At 42.9% G+C, this 23,100-nt stretch overlaps 1 protein-coding gene and 1 pseudogene across 2 annotated transcripts; one reads left to right on the forward strand and one right to left on the reverse strand.

Annotated features, from left to right (window-relative positions):
- Positions 1 to 19,339: 19,339 nt before the first annotated feature.
- On the forward strand, positions 19,340 to 21,014 carry LOC148926727 (putative E3 ubiquitin-protein ligase RHC1A pseudogene; annotated as a pseudogene). The gene is made up of 2 exons (XR_016130554.1): positions 19,340 to 19,404; positions 19,882 to 21,014. The product of XR_016130554.1 is annotated as a putative E3 ubiquitin-protein ligase RHC1A pseudogene (transcript).
- Positions 20,571 to 22,871, reverse strand: LOC125187005 (nascent polypeptide-associated complex subunit alpha-like protein 1). Its single transcript, XM_048083504.2, has 4 exons — positions 22,712 to 22,871; positions 21,735 to 21,804; positions 21,139 to 21,266; positions 20,571 to 21,057 (listed from the first exon to the last, which is right to left on the reverse strand). Exons 1-4 carry the CDS (start codon positions 22,769 to 22,771, stop codon positions 20,725 to 20,727), a joined length of 591 nt encoding a protein of 196 aa, XP_047939461.1. The 5' UTR covers positions 22,772 to 22,871; the 3' UTR covers positions 20,571 to 20,724.
- Between the last annotated feature and the right edge of the window lie 229 nt (positions 22,872 to 23,100).

The raw sequence follows: 23,100 nt of genomic DNA on the forward strand, positions 1-23,100 counted from the left end.
AGATTTCGTCGATTTGCGATTATTGGAGAGAGAGAGACGATGGTTGCTTTTCTGATGAAAAGATGGTGCGGTTGCAGGCATGATGTAAGCAACCGTACAACTTCGATAAATATCGGCCAGATTTTGAATTTCGAAATATCTTTTTTCCCTCCTTGACCCCTTCCTCCAGGCTTCCCTTGACTTCTCCCTACAGGTTCTTCTCTAGCTGATTCCCTTGACCATGACCTATATAAAAAAAATATGAAGGTTCCAGACTCCTAGGTCAAGGTTAGAGTATAAAATATCAGTTTCCTTCTGAGTCTGGTGCTTCGAAAATATTTTTGGATTTTCTAAGTTTGAAAAGTAATTAAACTATTTACACACTTTTTTAGAGTATTCCCGAGATTCCCTGGTTCAATTTGTATTTTCAAAATTGTTAACCTACTACTTGACCCAGGAATTCATCGGGAATATCCCCTCGTCTGTCTAGGCGATAGTAGGGAGTGCATGTAGTGGAACTTCGTCCACAACACACAACTCGGAATTATCCCTATAGACTTACACTCTATGACCATTGACAAGGAAAGGAAGGTCGGAGCACTTCCCTGGATCTCCACTGCTCCGTTTGCTCGGATACCGATGATGGTATATGGGCCGATCCATTTAGACTTCAATTTTCCTGGCATTAGCTTGAGCCGGGACTGGAAAAGGAGCACTTTCTGTCCCACATGAAGTTCCTTGACCCGGAGATTCTTATCATGCCATAACTTCGTCCTTTCTTTGTACCACATGGCAGACTCAAATGACTCCAGCCGAAGTTCCTCCAATTCTTGCAATTGTAACTTCCGCTCTTCTTCGCAAGCTATCAGTTTCATGTTCATTTCTTTCACTGCCCAGTACGCCTTGTGCTCAATACCAACAGGTAAGTGACACATCTTGCCAAACACAAGTCTGTAAGGCGACATTCCAATAGGCGTTTTAAAAGCAGTTCTGTAAGCCCACAATGCGTCTCCGAGCCTCTTGCTCCAGTCCTTCCTTGACGGATTAACTGTTTTCTCCAATATCGCCTTGATCTCGCGATTAGAAATCTCCGCCTGGCCATTAGACTGAGGATGGTATGGAGTCGACACTCTATGGTGAACACCATATTTCTTCATCAAAGCCTCGATTGGCCTTCAAAAATTTTGCCACCTCCTTCGATTCGCATGTTGTGGTGGCCTTAGCTTCTATCCACTTAGACACATAGTCCACTGCAACCAATATATACGTGTTCCCACAAGACGACGGGAACGGTCCCATAAAGTCCATTCCCCACACATCAAAAATTTCGCACACGATCACCGGGACCTTAAGCATCTCGTCTCTCCTTGAAATTCCCCCCGTCTGCTGACACCTCTCACAACATTGGCAGAAATCAAAGGCATCCCTATTTAGCGTCGGCCAATAAAAACCGCTGTCCAAGACTTTCCTCGCTGTCTTCCTTGGTCCAAAGTGGCCTCCACATGCTAAGGTGTGGCAATGAATTAACACATCTCTTTGTTCCCATTCGGGAATGCAGCGTCTAATCACTTGATCTGAGCACATATTCCACAGGTAAGGGTCGTCCCAAAAGTAATATTTAGCTTCACTCCTAATTTTCATCCTCTGGGCCCGGGAAACTTTGCCTGAACTTGGCATCTCTCCTGTGACCTAGTAGTTGGCTAAATCAGCAAACCACGCTTCTGCATTTAGTGTGCGCTTCCCTTTATCCGATTCCCCTAGACCGGTCAGAGCCAAAACTGCTTCCCAGTTAGGTGGTCTAGGAAATTTCTCCAGAAGGTACAAATGCTCCTCGGGGAAGGCATCGGGTATGGCCTCTTCTGTTTCCCCCTGATGTATTCTGCTCAAGTGATCAGCTACTCTATTCTCCGTTCCTCTTTTGTCTCTTACTTCCCAATCAAACTCCTGCAAGAGTAACACCCAACGGATTAATCTCGGCTTAGACTCTTTCTTAGACAGCAAGTACTTAATCGCCGCGTGATCTGTGAAGACTATAACCCTCGACCCAAGGAGATAAGGTCGAAATTTTTCAAACGAGTATACGACCGCCAACATTTCCTTCTCCGTGGTGTCATAATTTTTCTGAGCCTGATTCAGCATCTTGGAAGCATAGAAGATCACATAGCTTTTTCCATCAATTTTCTGTCCTAGGACAGCTCCCACAGCAAAATCGCCCGCATCACACATTATCTCGAAAGGATGGCTCCAGTCTGGTGCCCTGATAATTGGTGCTGATACTAACCTGTCCTTAAGCAACTGGAACGCCCTTTCGCATCCTTCGTCAAAGACGAATTCCACATCATTATGTAACAACCGAGTGAGTGGTTGCGCGATTTTTGCAAAATCCTTGATAAACCTCCTATAGAACCCTGCATGGCCTAGGAAGCCTCTCACCTCTTTTTGGTTCATAGGGTATGGTAATTTTGATATCACATCCACCTTTGCTTTGTCTACTTGAATACCTCTCTCAGAAACCACGTGACCCAGGACAATGCCTTCAGTCACCATGAAATGGCATTTCTCGAAATTCAACACTAAATGCTTCTCTTGGCATCTCTGTAACACTAGATCAAGGCTGGCTAAACAAGTATCAAATGAGTTCCCATATACGGTGAAATCGTCCATGAATATCTCAATGCATACTTCCAACAGACCCGAGAAAATGCTCATCATACACCGTTGGAAAGTTCCCGGTGCATTACACAATCCAAACGGCATTCTTCGGTATGCATAGGTACCAAAGGGGCACGTGAATGTGGTTTACCCTTGGTCCTCTGGATTAACGTAAATTTGGAAATAGCCGCTGTATCCATCAAGGAAACAAAAGTATTGTTTGTCAGCCAGTGTTTCCAGCATCTGATCAATGAAAGGTAGGGGAAAATGATCCTTCTTTGTGGCTTCGTTCAACTTCCTGTAGTCGATGCACATCCTCCATCCTGTCACTAGTCTGGTGGGTACCAACTCATTCCTTTCATTCTTAACAACCTGTATTCCAGATTTTTTTGGTACCATATGGACAGGACTGACCCACTCACTGTCAGGAATGGAGTAGATAATCCCTAGAGCAAGCAATTTTAACACCTCCTTTAGGACCTCCTCTCGCATGTTCGGGTTCAGTTTCCGTTGTGCATCTCGATGAGCCTTCGCACCTTCTTCTAAACGAATGTGGTACATACAAAGATCCGGACTTATTCCCACCAAATCTGAGAGAGTCCATCCTATTACTTTCTTGTTTCTTTTGATGACTTCCAATAACTCCTTCTCTTGCTCCTTGGTCAGGTTGCTGTTGACTATTACCGGAAATGTCTCATCCTCCTCCAAGTAAGCGTACTTGAGGCCTGGTGGAAGTGTCTTCAGCTCCTTTCTTGTTCCATTCGTCTCCTGGGGCAAGGGACTTTTGTCTGCAATTTCTGGTGATGCCTCCTTCCCAGACCCAGGAGATGTTTCCAGACTAGCCACGTGAGCTAATCCCTTAGATTTGGCAGACTCAGGACTTCTGCAGAATTCCATAATGGCCTCCGTGAGTTCTTCATCTGTTAATTTCTTTGTGTTCATTGCTGCACACCATCCTACAACTTCTCTGTCAATCGAATGACTCAACTCCGAGTTGTCGATTTGTTCATGTATCAATTCCGTCTCAAGATACTCTTGGACTAAAGGGTTAATAACATCAATAGCATAGAGATTCTCAACATCTAAAGGCCTTTTCATCCCCTCATCTATGCTAAAGGTATACTTTTCCCCGTTATAGTCCAAGCAAATTGTTCCATCAAAGACATCGATAATGGTCTTAGCGGTACGCAAAAATGGTCTCCCTAAAAGTACCCCACTGGACTCAGCAGACTCATTATCATTCATCTTGATTACATAAAAATCAGCAGGATATAGAAAATCATGCACTTTGACTATAACATTTTCCAACACTCCTTCAGGGCAGATGCAAGTTCTATTTGCTAACTGGATCACTACCTTGGTAGCAACCATTCTCACCCTGGGTCAACTTCTTACAGATCGAAAGCGGTAAAACATTTATTGACGCCCCTAGATCACACATAGCATGCTCGACCTTGATATCCCCTAGAGAGATGGGTAATGTGAACATACCTGGGTAGGTGCATTTTGAGGGCATCCTTCTCTTTTGTATCACAGCAGACACAGTCTCCCCGGTCACAATCTTTCCATCTGGCTTGGTCTTCCCTGCAATAAACTCCTTGATAAACTTGCTGAAGGCAGGCATTTTAAGGGCTTGCAAGAATGGCAGGTTGATTTCCAACTTGCTAAAAATCTCCATGAAATCCTCTGTATCATCCTTTTTCTTCTTCGTTTCCCTTCGGTATGGAAATGGTTTTGCTCGCTTTACTGCATTTGTGGAAGTCCCAGCCTGGGTTTCATCAACTCCCTTGTTTCCTTCCTTGTTCACTCCTTCCGGTTCTGGGTCTAGGAAGAATGGGTCTCTCTGTCGAGGTAGGGACCCCCCTAAATCTCCCTTCTGGAGGTCATCTTGAACAAGGCTTTCCCTGGGTCTAGGGTTATCCCCTTGATGCATCTGGCCTTTTTGTCCTCCACTAACCTGCACGGGTACTTCCTCGTCATTTTCCACAGTCGGCCCTTCATAACCCCGCCCAGATCTCAAGGTGATTTGACTAATGTTTGCTCGGTCTGGCGGTTTGACAGTGGCGGGAAGTTTCCCTTCATTCCCTCGCATCTCATTCAAGGAAACTGCGATCTGGGACAGTTGCTTTGCCATCATGTCCATGGCAGCCTTATGTTCAGACTGAGCGTCTTGCAATTTGTGCACCACGTCATTGTTGGAGTGCAGGTTACTCTGCATGAACTGCTGTGAATTCACTAGATCATGTACCATGTCGTCCAAACTCCTCTGTGTTCTGAAGTTAAATTGACCAGAATTTGGTCCTTGACCTTGGTTCTGACGATAGTTACCTTGATGATTGTTGTATTGGTTGTTAGACCCTTGATTTCCCTGATGGTTGTTGTACTGGCTACCAGACCCTTGATTCCCTTGATGATTTGGTTGGGAATTCTGGTAGTTCCCTTGGTTATTCCTCTGATGAGGTGTCACATAGGAGCTCCCTAGGTTGTTCTGATTCCTATTTCCCCAATTAGTATGGTCCTGATTCCTGTACCCCAGCTGCAATTGCCCCTCTTGACCTTTCCCTGACCAGTTGGACTGCCTCTCCGGAGGGTGTGCATAATTCGTGAGCTGAAGTGGGGGTGGCTGGCCTTGATCATGGTCAGTCCATCTGAAGTTTGGGTGAGTCCTCCATGGAGCGTCCCTCTGTCTTCCTTGGTTCCAACTTCCGTCGGGGTTCCAACTTCCCATCGAATTTGCCTGAGCTTGACACTCCCCTTCGCAGGGCTGACTGTAGTACGGTTGAAGTTGCCTTTCCTCCTGACCAGGGGGTTTCTCAATTTCCACTGGAGCATGCGGATTGTATTTCTCAATTGCATTTAGCAAGGCCTTTTCCAGTTTATCGATCTTATCTTCCACCTTCTTGTCTTCTTGTTCCATCACTGCATTGGCTGATCCTCTCCTCAATATGCTTCGCGGGTTATCATAGGCCTTCTTCGCATCGATCAGCCTTCCCAAGGTTTCCCGAGCTTCACTTGCCTTATTCTTGGTAAAATTTCCCCCGCTCGAGGAGTTCATCAAGTCCTTTGATTCAGGGTTTGCACCTTCGTAGAACAGATAGTAAGTCTCCGCTTCTATCATCCTGTGGTTCGGACAAGCATCCAGCAGCCCCTTGAAACGGGACCAATAAGAACTCAGAGACTCATCGTATTCTTGTTTGCACTCCTGAATCTCCTTCTTCAAGGCATTCGTCTTGTTGGATGGAAAAAAGTAATCCAGAAACTCTAGTTTAAAATCTTTCCACGTGTTGATCGAGTCCGGTGAGAGCCTTAGCAGCCATGTGTTCGCCTCCCCTTTGAGAGCAAACGGGATTGCTCGAAGACGGTAGTCCTCCTCTGTTGCCTCGTTAGGTCGCTTTTGAATGCTGCATAGTTTACTGAACTCGTTCAAAAATTCATAGGGGCATTCGTTCCTACGCCCAGAGAAAGTGGGTAGAACTCCGAGTACATTCGTCTTGATATCGATCGACCTCCGTCGTGGGTTCGAGACTATAGCATGAGCGGGTTCACCGTCAAGATGTGCGGTGAGCGACCCTATTTCCGGATCAGGGTCTACTAGATGAGCCATATTCGGGTCTTCCTCCTCCTCGGTCTCGGAATGCTCTGGTTCTGTTGACGACTCCGGGTTCTCCTCTGTCGACGAATTCCACTCTTTTTCACTCTCTGACGCGAACGGGAATGGATCCTCCGTCCTCAATCCTGATCTGGTGGTGATGGTAGATGTAGATTCCTTGACTCGCCACCTGTATTGGCCACTCCCTGACCCAGATGAGCTTGCCCAACTTCCAAAATGGAAGCCTGCGTTCATAAACTGTCAAGGAGAAAGAAAATAACAGAAATTAAAATATTTACACCAGATCCTTAAACGAAATAACAATAAACGCCATCCTTCCCCAGCAACGGCGCCATTTGAAAGTACGGATTTGTGTTCACGGTGCGCACAGAAGGAAATAACAGGTTCCCTTGGTCCAGCAAATCCACTAGATCACGCAGTCTAGGAACTCGTTGGTCGTAGGAAATCCTGGTCGTCGGACACACAGAGTACTTCTTTCAAAATCCCTCAACCACTTTACTAAACCTAGTATAGGGAAGTAGGGATCGATTCCACAGAGAAGGATGCGTAATAATCATGTTCAAGGATTTGGACTTGTTTTTGGTGTTGGCTGCTGCCACGCATTTTTCTTGGGTTGAGGAAAACAAATTAAACTTGACTTGGGAATTTTAAAACTCCTTCACTAATAGCTAGACTTAGGCGAAATAACAAGAGAACGTTGCAAAGAAAATTAAATGCTCAATTACCAGATCTAAGAAAACTACTCTAATTACCTAGACCTAGGAAACAAACTGACTGTGGGGACCATGACTAAAAAAGCAGGGTACGGACGAAAAGCTGGCATAATAACTAACTCGGGTACTAACTAACAGCGACATCATCTTCTTCAACCAAATTGCGTAAAAAAACTCATAAGAAAAACAACATGAACGAAATCAGAGCAGAGCAAACTAAATCTAAATCAAATTGATGCATAACAACGAAGAACTGAACGGATCTACAGATGCTAGACGAAGTAAAACAGGAAACAAGCAAAAAACTCAAATCCATCCAACGACTTCCTTTTCTCACTTCGGATCCAACCTCAGACGCTAAATCCACTCCGGATCCAAGCGTCCGACACAAACTCCACCCAACAGAAACACTTCATCACTTCAGATTTAAACAACAACCTCCAATCAGTCAACAAACCACAGATCTATCACCAAATTCCCAGATCGAGTACCACAACATCAAAATAAAACAGAGATCGACATAAAACTTGTTAAAATAAACTCTCAGCAGCAAGATCTACGTAAATCAACTTGAAATATCACAACTAAACGCAAACCAACAGAAGCGAAAAGATAACAAGTAACATCAACAGCCAAGTCGACTCCCGAAAGTGAAGTTCGACCGCAAAAGTGCAAAACAACTGAAATTAAAAGAGATTGTATCTTCGTCCACACTCGGACGGTGTTGCAACTGAGACTTTCTAAAGAAATGAACCCTTTCGTAACCCGAACTACCCCAGATCTCCCATTCCCAAGTGTGTGTTATGTGTGTGAGCTAAAAAAGAGTGAAAAAAGTGATCCCCTTGTGCGTTGCATGCTCTTCTATTTATAGGCGTTGGAGTGGGGTCCAGCGAGATATAGATCGACTTTGTTGCCCTCAGCCACTGACTCCCTCCGTCACGCCTTCTTTTCTTTTGAATTCTGCTCACTTCACTTCATTCCTTTGCTAGACCGTTTCCTTCAGCATTCCCTCGATCTAACGATTTTATCACACACCTGGCTTAGGAAACATGTTAGACCCAACAAATTGTAACGCTTTTTACATATAACCGATGCATGAAATTAGCCTTATCAAACTGCTCACACTTAAACCATACTTGTCCTCAAGTATAAAGACAAGAAAAGAAAAAGAATAAGGCGAATTTCAAGCAAGGTTATCTCCTGGCCGACTCCTTAGACTCTAGACACAATTAAAAACTTAAAAGGTTTAAGAAAAAAAAAAAAAAAACATACAAACACGTAAACACATATACATGAGCTAGCTTCAACTTTTAGGCATCCGTCCCCACAAGATTAAGGTCAATTCAATAGGTTGCACTCCTCCAAATAGGCTCTTTCCCTTCCTTTACCTAGCCAATCTGTCAGCTTGTCAAGATAGCCTTTTACTTACCCGATTGTTGGATTCATTCGATCACTCATTCCTCACCAGGGATGTTAGGATCGATTCTCTCTTAAGTTAATGCTACACCACTGAAGCGTCGGGTTATGAGAGTTCCTCCTTTTCCTGGGTCAGGCTATTATCATTCCTGCCTTCTAGACAACTTCCCTCTGGACTTCGTCCAGCTTATTCCTCTTTTTTTATATATATCTTTTCTTTTTTTCTTCTCCTTTTATATATATCCCTCTGGACGAAATCCATGGCGATGTGCTCCCATTTCCACTCGGGTATCTCAAGCGATTGTAACTTCCCGTACGGCCATTGATGTAAGGATTTCACCTGTTGGCAGGCTAAGCAACGCTTCACAAATGCCGCGACATCCCTCTTCATGCCGTTCCACCAAAAGGACTTTTTCAGGTCCTGGTACATATTTGTACTCCCCAGGTGAGCAGTGTATGGGGTTTCGTGAGCTTCACTCATGATCTCGTTCTTGAGTCCCTCGTCGTCCGGCACGCACAGTCTCCCTTTAAAGATGAGAGCATTGTCGGAAGCCTCACTAAAACTTCTGGATTCACTGGTTCTTACTTCGACTCGAATCTCCTCCAACTTCGCATCCATCCGTTGTGCCGCAACGATCCTCGTCTTTAGATTAGGCTTTACTACTAAAGCGGCGATTTGGCCCTTCACGGTTTCGGGTGCCCTTACTACTTCTATTCGCAACTTACTCAACTCTCGTACCAAACTTTCCTCTTCTGTCAGAAAAGTAGCGAGTTGCGAACGGTCTCTACGGCTCAAAGCATCTGCCACTACGTTTGCCTTGCCAGGGTGGTAGTTGATGCCACAATCGTAGTCCTTCACTAGCTCGAGCCACCTCCGTTCTCGCATGTTCAGGTCTTTCTGCTCGAAGAAGTACTTCAAACTCTTATGGTCCGTAAAGATTTCGCACCTAACTCTGTAGAGATGATGCCTCCAAATCTTTAGGGCATGTACTACCGCTGCTAACTCTAAATCATGGGTTGGGTAGTTCAACTCGTGGGGTTTCAATTGTCGCGACGCATAGGCAATCACCTTGCTGTTTTGCATCAACACGCATCCTAATCCAACCTTCGAAGCATCGGTGTAGACTACGTAGTTCACTCCAAGCTCTGGCACAGCCAACACTGGTGCGGTGGTCAATTTCTCCTTCAAGAGTTGAAAGCTCGCTTCACACTCCGGCGTCCAGTTCACTTTGACTCCTTTCTTGAGTTGTTGGGTCATCGGCCTCGCTATCTTGGAGAATCCTTCTATGAACCTTCGGTAGTATCCTGCCAAGCCCAGGAAACTCCGAATCTCGTTCGGTGTCGAAGGCGACTTCCATTGTTGTACCACCTCAACCTTGGCGGGGTCCACTCGGATATCTTCTGCCGACACAATGTATCCTAGAAAGTTCACTTCCTTCAGCCAGAATTCACACTTGCTGAATTTGGCGTACAACTTCTCGGTCCTCAATGTCTCCAACGCGATTTGTAGATGCTCTGCGTGCTCCTTCTCGTTCTTCAAGTAGACTAGAATGTCATCTATGAATACTAGGAAGAATTTATCCAAGTATGGGTGAAATACCCGGTTCATCAAGTTCATAAATACTGCTGGGGCATTCGTCAGACCGAACGGCATCACGACGAACTCATAGTGACCATATCTGGTACGGAATGTGGTCTTCGGTATATCCTCCTTTCGAACTCTCAGCTGGTGGTATCCGGATTTTAAGTCCATCTTCGAGAACACGCCGGCTCCTCGGAGTTGATCGAACAGGTCGTCTATCCTCGGCAGTGGGTACTTGTTCTTGAGGGTCAATTTGTTCAACTCTCTATAGTCGATACACATTCTCATTGACCCGTCCTTCTTCTTGACGAAGAGCACCGGTGCGCCCCGCGGCGAGACACTAGGCCTAACGAAACCTAGGTCCATGAGCTCCTGCAATTGTATCTTGAGTTCCTCCAATTCCTTAGGCGCCATTCGGTACGGTGCCTTGGATACAGGTGCGGCTCCAGATTCAAGGTCGATCGTGAATTCTAACTGCCTATCCGGCGATGGTCCAGGTAACACCTCAGGAAAAATGTCTGGAAAATCTCGTACGACAGCGACGTCTTCGAGCCTCCTTTCCTCCTTCTCTTCTCTGTGGAGATAGACAAGGTAGGCAGGGCGTCTTTTCTTCATCATCGCGGTGGCTTGTAACGCCGAGATTATGGCGGTTCGCCGGTTCATCGAGATTCCGTGGTATACGATGGGTTCCGTACCCGGAGCTTGTAGGGATATTTGCCTCTCCTTACAACGAATCGTCACAAAGTTCGCGGTCAACCAGTCCGTTCCTAAGATTACGTCGATATCTCCCATCGCCATAACTCGCAGATCGTGAGCAACTAACTTAAGTTCTCCTAGTACGATTTCTACGTTCGAGCAAGTTCGGGAAATCTCTACTATCCCTCCTACCGGTGAGGACACCATCATTCTATGTTCAGATTCTCTAACAGGCAAGCTCAAGGTATGCACACATAACTCAGATATAAAAGAATGCGATGCACCCGTGTCAAACAGCACAACAATAGGGGTATCGAGGATTTCGCCTATACCTGCCAAGTTTCCACTCTCGTGATTCCCTTGCTCAATTCTGGGCTGCTTCTGACACACGGCGTACGCTCTAACTTGGGCGGGAAGTCTCAGGAGAAAAGGTTGTTGCTGCCGTTGAGGTTGATCCCGGTTCACTCCTGATCCCGTTGGTGGCGCCCTCGGCTGCTAACGAAAACCTTGATTCTTCTGTCTCGACACGGTTCCCATGTTCTTGCTTGGACACTCCCTATAGAAATGACCATTTCCACCACAGTTGAAGCACCTAGTCGGGTTCGGCACTCTACACTCCCCAAAATGGTACTTGGCGCAAACATTGCATTGGGGTGGTCTGGCCCGGGGGTTGTTTCTCTGGTTGAACGAGGTCTGCCCTCCTCCATACGGCGGTCAATTCGGGGTGGGGCAGTATCGCTTGTTGTCGTAGTGGGTCCTACTCTCGTCCCACCTCCTCTTATCATGGTTAGGGCGTGGCGAGGGTAGTGCCAGCGTAGTGTTCCCCACGCTCCTCTCCTTGGGCATCGCTGCCTCAACATTTAGTGCGAGGGCCAGCGCCTCGGCGTACGTAAGTCTCCCACGGACAGCCAATGCCATCTTAATCTCGTGTCTTAGGCCCTCACGAAACTTATGGCCAGCTTCTCGTCAGTATCTGTCTGTTCTGGCGCATAGCGGGTCATGTCACAAAGCGCGCGGTCGTATTCGGTCACTGACAGGCGTCCTTGAGTGAGGTTGTGAAATTCGGTTGCCTTTGTCTTGCGGTAGCTCTTAGGTATGTACTTGTCATATACCTCGGCCTTGAAGTCCTCCCACGTCATCCCGTCCACTCGGTCCTGGGGCATGGTCTTCAGCTTGGTATCCCACCAAAAGTCGGCAGACCCGGTCAGTTGATGCGTCATGCAGATCATCTTCTCCTCGTCGTTGCATACCAAGGTTTTGAAGATGCGTTCCAAAGCGCGTACCCAAGTTTCAGCCTTCAGAGGTTCACCCATTCCGTCGAAGGTAGGAGGCTTTTGGTCTAAGAACAGCTTCACGACTTCCCTATCTACCCGTGGAGGTGGTGGTGGCGGCGGCCTTGGTTGCGTCACACTTTCTTCTTCCGAAGCCTGGGAAGTGGGTTCCTCGTGCCTTACGTTGCGTCTAGGCGGCATTTTGATTCATTTTCACTCGAGTCGTTAGCGTACTTATTCAAACCCAAAAATAGTGATGTGATATATATTTGAAGGAAAAGTTTGATTCTTTCGACAAGTAAGGTCCAAGGAATGACCACACAATAGCATTGCAGGAAAACAGTTGCGCAAGAAAAGGCATAATAAAGTTGCACCACAAGATGAAAGATGCTTGGGAGAAAAATAGAATGAACAAGTACATTTACGCAATAAGGTATAAAAGAGTAGAAATAGCTCATTGCAAGATAAGATAATAAAAGGTGTGAATTCCCCATTAAATCTCAAAACGTGGCCAAAAAGGTATTAGTACATCGAACGAAAAGGAGTAAAGCAAATGCGAAGGAAAAGATAACGTAAGTAAAGGTTTTAGAATTCTCAAAACATGGGGAAAGGAAAACAAAAATCACTATTCGGTCTCTAATCATCTCCGCCCTCATCCTCTTTCGGTTCTTCCGACTCTCCGACACTTTCCGCGTTTGAGCTCTCTCCCTTCTCAGATGGTCCCATCTCCTCATCTTTCTTCTCGTCGCTTAGGGGCGAAGGAATTGAGGTGAGCATCTCTTCGACCTCCCTTCTAATCCTTAGAGGGGCCGAAGTGCGCATCCTAAGTGTCCTCCTTCGGGGAACGCGAGCAACGTGCGGCTCCTCGTCATCGCGATACTTCATTCGGCGCGCTGCTCCTGGCGAGTACTTTTGCGTTGGTGGATGGAGTAGAGGTCCGTCGGCCGCAGCTAACATGGCCGAAAGTAGGACTCCTATTAAGCCGACGAAGTCTCCTCGAGGCGTGTACTTGGGCGGGCTGAACCAAGTGTATGACACTGCGGCTTGGGTTGTCCACTCGCTCCAAGGGGAAGGTAGCATATGGATAAGTCTCATGATCCCCGCGTGATGGGTGGTTCCATACGCGTAAGCGTCCAGCTAGTGGTCATAAAAATTGGTGACATAGTTCAGGAGGAACTGTTTCCCGTCCCACTCCAGCTCCTCGTAGCGCTCCACCGGGAAATTCGCATTCTTGGCGTAACGGTGACGCATCAGGGCATGGTAGGGTTGAACCATCTATAAGAAGAAAAAGTCAGCATCGTCCCAAAGGGGTGGAAAGGAATAACAAGTGTGTGAGGTTTTGAAAGGTGCGGTGAAAAGGATGTGTATAAAACAAAAGATGGTGGTACGAAGATAGTATCGTCGGACGTTCTCGTTCCTAAGGCAGCTATTCGTCGAGTCCTTACATACACTAATTGCCTAATACTAGTCATTCCACGTTTCTACTGTTGATATAAGTGTTGTGATCGTATAGCTAAGTCATGCTAGGTTCCAATTAGTCCAGGTCTAAGTATCGCAAACATTGTAACATAAATCTCACTCAATCACATTCGCATTTCACAAATTTCCACAAGTTCACGTTCAATATTTGACGAATCCATTCGGGAAGCATCGCTTCATAATCACACATTATTTCCAACTCCTAAGGCATGCTTTTCACAAAAATAACATTTTCCACCGAAATTTCCAAGAGCATAATTTTCAACCGAAAGTCATAGTAATATTTTGTACCTCTTTCTTCGTGGTTGAACGGGATGAGTTGCGGTGTTGAGCCTTCCATATTTAGTACGTTAGAAAATGATTACAAGGATAACTTAAATTTTGAAAAGACTCTTGGGTCCAGAGCGGAAAGAACTTAGGCTCTGATACCAACTGTAACAGCCCGGATTTCTGGGGTATAATAAATACGGCGACTGCTACCAAAACGGACATAAAAGCAATAAAAACATAGGCTAGGTTTCATTTAAAGAGATTTGACCAAGGTATTAAAGGAACTATCAGAGCAATAAGCCAACGGTTTAACCTAGAAAATTTAATGAAAAATAGATACCACAAACTATGATCAAATATCTCAAAGTTTTGACATAATCTCCAACAAAACCACAACATGTATCAATCTTCTTAAACCAAAGGGAAACAAGTTCAGAATGACCAAAAGCTACTAAAGAGTTTCAAAAGTTCAGCGGAAACGACCAAGAGAAAGTGCAGCTATGTATGAAGACACAACTACACTCGAAGTTCAAAATATCCATCTTAATTGCTTAATATGCTCAACAACCCGCCACCGCTCGTCGTCGTTCAACCTGCACATAAGGAAAACACATGCAGGGCTGAGTATTTTGAAATACTCAGTGAACTCGTTGCCAAAACATTTTATAAGTTATGCCACCTTTACCATAGTGAACTCGAGGTTTTACAATTATCGAAATAAAGATCATCGAGTATCACAAAAATATTTCCATAGACTGGCCAGTCAAACAACTCCCCACTTTTCTCATCAATTTCCACAATCACAACATTTCCATGGTGCAACGAAAGTGTGGCCACACTTTTAGCCCACGAGACCGGCCGACTAGCAAGGACGGCTCCCGATCCCACCGTGTACACGGCCTGGTAGGGTTTGCGGCCCTACTCAGACCCGAATTCATTTAAACATATCCATAGCCCTATAGCCCAATGGAGCGAACTCTCAAACTGGGCATCAGGCGCACAATACAATAACAAAACAGACATAGGCATGGCATAACAGTTAAACCACCCTTATCTCTCCACATTCATAAATTTGCACATAAAAGAGTTTAAGAATAAAGCCCGCATCGACTGCTTAGATTTCAAGTATGTTCTTTCCCTTTGTTATCCTGCTTCGCAACCGAGGTTTCACCTTCCAATCACATAGGCACATATCATGAATCAGATTCAACACAAACTCCTAACTCATGCATGTCTCAATGTTTTCCCTTTTCCCATCGATTTATCTTAATATCACCAATCAAAATCATGTTCATCATATAGATTTCATTCGCATCTTAACTCTAGATCTAACATCAACATATATCACACATGAGTGTTTTGCCAACACACACACACACACAACACACACACACGACGCACACACGCACACACACCCACACGGTTTCACACACACACACACACACATACATCCAAGTCATCAATTTATTTCCCCCCTTTCACTCGTTCCATATGCATGAGGGTTCAAGAGCACCGATTAATCAGTTAGAAGAAGAAGATTAATATAAGAATACCTTTTTGAGAAAACGAACGGTAGAAATCAAAGTTTTAGCCTTGGTTCTTCAAGATTCTTGAATTAAACTTCAATTCTTCTCCAAAAGATGACGAAATATTGGAGAATAGAAGAAGAAAAATTGAGAGAGTGAGAGAAGAGAGGGAGGCGTGTACTTTGGGTGGGGGGTGAAAATTTGATGGCTAGGGTTTAGGGGTTTCTCTTATTTATAGAGTTAAATTGAATCTCTAAGTAAATAAAATAGAATATTTGGGAAGATTTGATTCTACACAATTAAATAAAATATTGTGGAGTAGGGAGGAAGAAATAAAAAAAAAGTGAGCTAGGGTTTTCAAGGCATGAAGTTTTCGAAAAATATGGCTCTTATTTAGCCAAGATTTCGTTTGGTATATTTTACGGAGTAGAATAAAATATCACGGAGCAAAATAAAAATCCTCCCAATAAATAGGAAAAATAGGCGTGTAGAAGGGGTTCTTCATAAGGAATGGATTTTGAATATTAACTAAAATAAGATATGGCAAGATCATTTGAGGTATGGTAAGATTTGGTAGAATATTTAAATTCTAGGTATGGAAGGAAATCACATAAGGGATCAATTAAACAATAAAATAAATTCTTCCTTCCCAAGAATAGGTGATTTTCGAAAATCACCTTAAAAACAATAGGGTTCGATTTTTCTCAATAAGAAGTAGAGAATAATTGGGTTTTGGATTTAATTTGGATAAATATCCCAAGAATTAAATTAAATCCGAAAAAAATAGAATTCCTTCCCCAAAAAGTGAAGGGGTCGAAAATCTCAAAATTATGTGGCTAGTATTTATGGAAATTTTCCCTAATATTCTCACTCACCCTTAAACAAATAATTCACCTCATAATTTAATTAATCACATGCCACATCATATGATCAACAAGTTTGACTTTTCAAACTTCCAACGCAACCCTAGGCTCGACTCGGTCAAAGAAACTCATGCAATAAATTCATTCATCATTTAATTCACGTCTCCCACGTCATCAATAAAATTTTAGTGCTCTAAAATTAGGGTTCGAAAATCCGGGATGTTACATTAGCCATTCCAAATTAATACTGGACTTTATTTAGCTTCCCAGTTTAGGAAAGACGCATGAGGATCATGCGTCTTCCGTTAATGAAACGCATGACCTTCATGCGTCTCTAGGTAAGACGCATAAGGGTCATGCGTCTCTATTTTGAACATAAATCGCGATAGACAGAGGCAGAATACCATTCTGCGAAAGATGGGAGAAAAAAAAAGAGGCAGTGCGATTTTGAGCCAATTTCCGACGATTTCGTTAATTTTGCCGGCGATTTCTTCCATTTTGTCGTTATATTTAGGTAAGTTTATCTCTTACTCTTAATTATTGAAAGTTATCATATCTAGAGATTTGCAATTTTGAAGAGAACATGATGCCATACCTGGAAAAGGCTCAGGGCAATGGAGAGCCATCTCAAGCCAGGAAAGAGCCAGATCATGAGGAATTGGTAGAAGTGGAGATATTGGAACCTGAGAGTTCAGATCAGGTGGAGGCTTCTGGAATTGGTGGGACTAATGAGGCTGAGCATTAGCCTGCTGCTAGTGAAGGAGAACCGAGCAATGACACACCAGAGCCTGAAGTTGATCAACGAAATCTAGATAACTACCTTCTAGCCAGAGATAGAACAAGAAGGGTACCTAAGCCATCATCTAGATACGGAATACTTGTTGTATGCACTTTGCATTGCAGAGAATATAGAGTATGCTGAGCCTGCAAACTTCAAGGAGGCCATGAATTCAAAGGAGAGCAAGCAGTGGATGGAAGCTATAATAGAGGAGATACAATCCTTGCTCAAGAACAAGACCTGGATCCTGGTTAAAAGGTCAGCCACGCAGAAACTAGTAAGTTGTAAATGGATTTTCAAGAAGAAGGTGGAGGCTGGAAATAAAATCAGGTTTAAGGCAAGATTGGTAGCTAGAGGCTTCAAACAAGAGGAGGGAATAGATTATAATGAAGTGTTTTCTCCCGTGGTAAAGCATGCCTCAATCAGAATTTTACTAGCCATTGTTGCACAAAGAAACTGGCATTTGGATCAACATGATGTGAAGGCAGCCTTTCTTCATGGAGACCTTGAGGAGACTATATATATGGATCAGCCAGAGGGGTTTGTGATACATGGCAGTGAGGATAAAGTATGCCTACTAAAGAAGAGTCTCTACGGTTTGAAGCAAGCAAGCAGACAGTGGCATATCAAATTTGATGAGCATATGAAGAAAATGGGATTTGTGAATTCCAAATATGACAGTTGTGTCTACTTCAAGTCTGAGGGTGAGGAGCCAGTGGTGTACCTGCTTCTATATGTAGACGATATATTACTTGCTGGACCAGATAGACAAGAGTTGGACAGAGTAAAGGGCTCGTTGAAAGAAGGTTTTGAGATCAAGGATCTTGGTAGTGCAAGAAAAATACTGGGTATGGATATATTCAGGGACAGAGGCAAAGGGATTTTGTGGTTGTCTCAAGAGAACTACATCAAGAAAGTCATACAAAAGTATCAGATCGAAAAGAGCAGAGTAACAGCAATTCCATTGTCACAGCAAATGAAACTGTCAAAGGATCAGTGTCCAAGAAGCCAGCTAGAAGAGAAGGAGAGCAAGATACCTTACTCAAACATAGTTGGAAGTGTGATGTATATGATGATCTGCACGAGGCCAGACATTGCTCATGCGATTAGTGTTGTCAGTAGATACATGTCCTGCCCAGGAAGAGAACATTGGTTAGCTTTGAAGGGAATTCTCAAATATCTCAGGGGCTGCAATGATTTGGGAATTATGTTTAAAGCAGAGGAGGATAGTGATGGAGATCCACTAATTGGGTTTTGTGTTTCGGACTACGCAGCCAATATTGATAATAGGCGCTCACAATCAGGATACATATTCACCTTGTTTGGAGCAGCGGTGAGTTGGAAATCCAATCTTCAATCTGTGATAGCCTTGTCAACCACGGAAGCGGAATATATAGCTTTGACAGAGGCTGTGAAAGAGAGCTTCTAGCTCAAAGGAATGTTAGGAGATTTCGGTGTGAAGCAGGAAAGTGTGACAGTTAGATGCGACAGCAACAGCGCCATTTGCCTAGCAAAGCATCAAACTTTTCACGAACACAGCAAACACATAGATGTGAGACTACATTTCATCCGTGATGAGGTTGACAAAGGATGGGTCAAGATTGAGAAAGTGAGCACTGATCACAATGCAGCGGACATGCTCACAAAGGCCTTACCAAAATCTAAGTTCAGATATTTCTTGGATTTGGTTGGGATAGTTCAAAGGTTGTAAGTGGCAAGAGGAAGACGGAGTTAGGGGTGTGAGTTATTGGATCACTCAAGGTGGAGGATTTTTTAGAGGTTGAGCTGATCAACAATTCAATTTGGGGAATTATTAAATATAGCCGTTGGAGAAGTGAAGACTCAAAATTGAAAGTGACCGTTGATTACAACCGATTTTGGGAGCTGAGCTGGTTTGGTAGTTGAGTTGGTTAGTTCTCTTGTGGAGTGATTGTAACAGCAGTGTTGTTTCCTCAGATTCATTCATTCAATTCACGAGTGGAAAAACAAGAGTGAAGTAAGGAATTCTTTCGACTGTGCGTGATAGCTCTCGAAACAAGTAGACTTTGAGCGAGTTGAGTAGGGTTCTTCATCTTGTAATTTCTGAGAGAGAAAGAGTGTTTCTTGTAATCCTTGTACTCGTTTGATAAATAAAGCATACACTGACGTAGGCCTAAGTGCCGAACCATGTAATCGTCTGAGTTCTTTTTGCTTCTCGTTCTTGGTCGAATACCGTTGCATAATTCACACTTATCTTTTATGCTTTTTCGATATGTTAATTTTGGAGTTTACCATGCAAACAATGACACACAATTATTGATTTAAATAATAAGTGATTAAACATTAATGTTGTTAAATTTTTTGGAAAAGGTAGTATACGTGTAAACATCAGGAGCTATAGTTTTGGTTTAATTTACATCATGGAGTAATTGGGATTTAGATCCAATTACGCCGTGTTTTTAGTGAAAGAGCTATTAAATGATCATGCATGGAATCATTCTCTTATTGTGTTACTCTTCAAAGGTATCAACTTTCTAGCTCTGGATTTATTTTTTGTATTAATCTCTTCATATTTGCATCGGCAGAGAAGGTGAGGAAATTTGTGCTTTTTTCTGTTGACAAAATGGATAATTTTAACACTCTTTTTATCAATTTTTATTGAGTTTTTCCAAAAGTGTGGTGAATTTGATCGATTGTCTCTTTCAGCATTGTTAGGGTTTGCTTGATCAATTTTGTTTATATCTCTTTTCAATTTGTATCGGTATAAGATTATGATTATGCTCTTCACATTGTTATGAGCTAGGTTTCTTGAGCAATGAATTGCAGAATATTACCATTATGATCCTTGAATGTCAAAGCCCTTTATTGTTTTATGATATAAATTTGAGTTACTTCACTTGATTCACATCTCATTTGAAAGAATGGAATTAATAAGGATGATAAAATTGATCAATCATAAAGGCGTTGATTATTTCCAAAGTTTATCCTCATTACTACTAGTAAAAATCAAATTCCTCTCATTCTTTTAGTAATGGATTAACCTATAGTACTACTATGTTTGAGTCAGGCTAAGTGACGTGATGGGTTCGATCAGGGTGTATTCCAAAAATGGTTCAACGACCAGCAATTCGTGGACTTCTGTGGATTTCGTTGTCAGTGGAACTGGCACCCTCACCGTGTCCAGCAATAGAGGCGTGGTAGCGAGGGGTGTTGGCGTGGAACAAATCCCCGAGCAAGCCATTCGAAAACCAGCTCCAAAATCTGCTATCAGTGCCTTACCAAAGGTCAAGGTTTCCAAGGAGCACATTCATGCAGATTCCACCTGCGCCGTGTGCAAGGAAAAATTCGAGCTCGGGTCTCAGGCGAGGAAGCTTCCGTGCAAGCATATCTACCACTCAGACTGCATCGTACCATGGCTTCAACGCCACAGTTCGTGCCCTATTTGCCGCCTGCCCGTCACTAGGGATAATGGTAAGGTTGCTACACTCAGGCGTTGGTCGTGTTTTTGCTCCTTTGGCTGCTAGTACTAGGCTCTTGGTTGCCCATTTTCCCTCAATCTTGCTATCTTTCCTGTATTTCTTTTTATCATCATAGCTGTTCAACGAATAACTCTAATAACACATTTTATTATAGTTCTCAATGAATGAAAAAAATAGCAAAGAACTGATTCCTGTTGAGATACCATTTTTCTGGATTCATTTAAATGTGGTGATTGAGCAGTAGCATTTCTTTCGGGGTAAAGGATGAATGAAGAAATAGACGCAAAAACTGATGAATACAAAGCATATGCAAAACTGAGAGCAGTCATCACAATTCCAGTATGGTACACACGGAAAACTGAATAATGAACCAGAGTTCTAAGAAAACGGTGGCCGTCAACAAGTAGACATATTTAAGCATGATGCGATGCCTAGTTTGTAAGCTCCATAATGGCAGAGACTATGTCTCCGTTGGCTTCCTTGAGAGATTTGACAGCCCTAGCTCTCGAAACCCCAGCTTGTGTCATCACCAGCTCAATGTCCTTGGGTTCAACACCAGTTTCGTCTACATCTTCATCATCTTGAATTACAACTGCTGGCTCTGCCTTTGGTGCAGCTTGGTTGATGTTGGGAACCTTGAACTGCTCTGCTGCTTGAGTCTGCAGTTGAGAGCTTAGATCCTCAATCTTTGCCTCACCAAAGATAACATAAGTATCTGAGTTCGGGCTCTTAAAGACATCTGGCTTTGAGATGACAAATAGGATCTGAAACATGTAACAATATTAACATGTCAGTGTAACAACATCTGAGTTGTTGATTAAGAGAAATAAGGGAATAAAACTAACATTCTTGCTCTTCTTCACAGTTACTCGGCTGACCCCTGGGATTGGCTTCATTCCTAGCTTTAGCATTGCCTTGCGACTTTTCTTCTCACTGCGACTCTGCTTTGACCTACCGCTGCCATCTTCTTGTCCTGGCAAAAGAACAAGCACAGATTGATTTGGGTTGAACTCCTGATGCTATAAGAATCTTTCATTGTTTGTCATACTTTAACAAACCCATTTCAAGTTTCAACTGACAATAAAACTGAAACTGGAACTAAAATTAATAGGTCAATCATCTACATTCATCAGATAGAAACTCTAATGAGCATTGTTATCCTGCATTTTTCAGGAAAAGAAGGAGAGTATAAAATTTAAGGGCAAAACAACTCATAAAGGTATCACATGTTACATAGGAAAAGAGGACAAATTAGCTGTTTCATTACCTAGATCTATCCTAAGAACATAACCAACATGATTTCCCCAAATCATTTAGAAAATCAAGAATCAGAAAGCAGAGATATCCTTGATCTTCAATAACTGTCTAGCCTTCAAAGAGGTGGCAAACTGAAAAGTGAGGAAATAGAGTATCTCTTTAATCTCCAGGTGCGGAAACATACCTTCAACATCATCATCATCTTCATCATCATCGTCGTCATCCTCTTCGTCCTCAATTATAGGCTCATCATTCTGCAGGCAATATCTAACAATGAGCAACCAAGTAACAAAAATTGTACTTTTTTTTTTCTTTTTTCATACAGGGTGGCCATCATTTACATGCATACAATCAAATCAATTGTCTGCCCATGCATATCTCCAGGACAGAGGTAGTGATGGTGGGAAGCTTTATAAACATGAGTGTTAAATGGAAACCAACCAGCAAAGATAAATGGACCAGTTTACATCCACACATGCCCCCCAATATGAAGTCCACACAAAAGTCTTCCATAATTCACATTTTGCTATTCCATTTTCTCAATCAAAACAAAGTGGAATGTAGATTCTATATTCTTAATTTCTAATTAACTTGAAAGTCAAATAAGCCATGAACTCCCTTCAGATGGGAAGCTAAGAAAATGCGTAATACACACTTGACAATACAAAGTCGTTCAGATAGTTGCTCTCAAGTGGATTTTAGATTACAGGATATGTAAAGTTCAATACTTTTCTCTTCCATACACTTTTACTTGCTTATTTATACAGGGACTCGTTTATACAAAAATGAATCCCTATACACACTTGTATATTAATTTCACAATCATAATCAACAAACAATAAAACATGCCTTTCATACCACTCACAAAATACTCTACAGCGATTAACCACTTATTTCATACATTTCTCAAAATAACAAATTGTCTCTACACTTAACTTGTATCAATTTGAAACCATCAAAATCATAAAAACCTAGATCGAAGAATAATTGGCATCCAAATAACACATACGTTTATAGCCATATCACCCTCTTATCTAATTAGCTCAAACCAGCCACCTCCAAGACCAAAAAAATATCGAATCGTAAAACTAAACGGAAAATGATGGAGAATACAAACTCAATCATACAAAACCCACACAAACTCAAAGAGAGAGAAGTTACATCAATCTTCTGATGTTCAAGATGGTGGGCCAATAACTCCTCCTGGGATTGTTGAGTCATGTTTGATTCTCTGCAAGTAAACGATGTAGAGAGAGAGGGGGGAGGGGAGGCAGAGTGTGTGCGCGCTTAAAAACCCTAGGGAGAAAACAAGGCAATGATACTGTAGAAAACCCTATTTTTATGTGCACATAGCTTAGTAAAAGCGGTCTTCGTTCCATTATAAAACGCTACCACTTCTTTGTTTTTTTTTTTTTCTATATCTATATTTTAGCATAACTAATAGGAGTAATCTCTCCGTCTTTCACATGCTATATTCACTCATTTTGGAGGTTTTTTTTTTATTATTTTCTTTTCTAAATACTTCGCCAAATATTTGAACATTTTGATTT

The sequence above is a fragment of the Salvia hispanica genome, chromosome 5 (assembly GCF_029641045.1).
Source record: "Salvia hispanica isolate PSC_SH4W2 chromosome 5, Shi_PSC_v1, whole genome shotgun sequence".
NCBI classification, from domain to species: domain Eukaryota; kingdom Viridiplantae; phylum Streptophyta; class Magnoliopsida; order Lamiales; family Lamiaceae; genus Salvia; species Salvia hispanica.

Coding starts and splice junctions, on each gene's coding strand:
- LOC125187005 (XM_048083504.2), bottom strand. CDS start 22,771: ATGACTCAACAATCCCAGGAGGAGTTATTGGCCCACCATCTTGAACAT. Junction 21,267..21,734: donor AGATGATGATGATGTTGAAG/GTATGTTTCCGC, acceptor TTCTTTTGCCAG/GACAAGAAGATGGCAGCGGT. Junction 21,058..21,138: donor CTGTGAAGAAGAGCAAGAAT/GTTAGTTTTATT, acceptor TACATGTTTCAG/ATCCTATTTGTCATCTCAAA.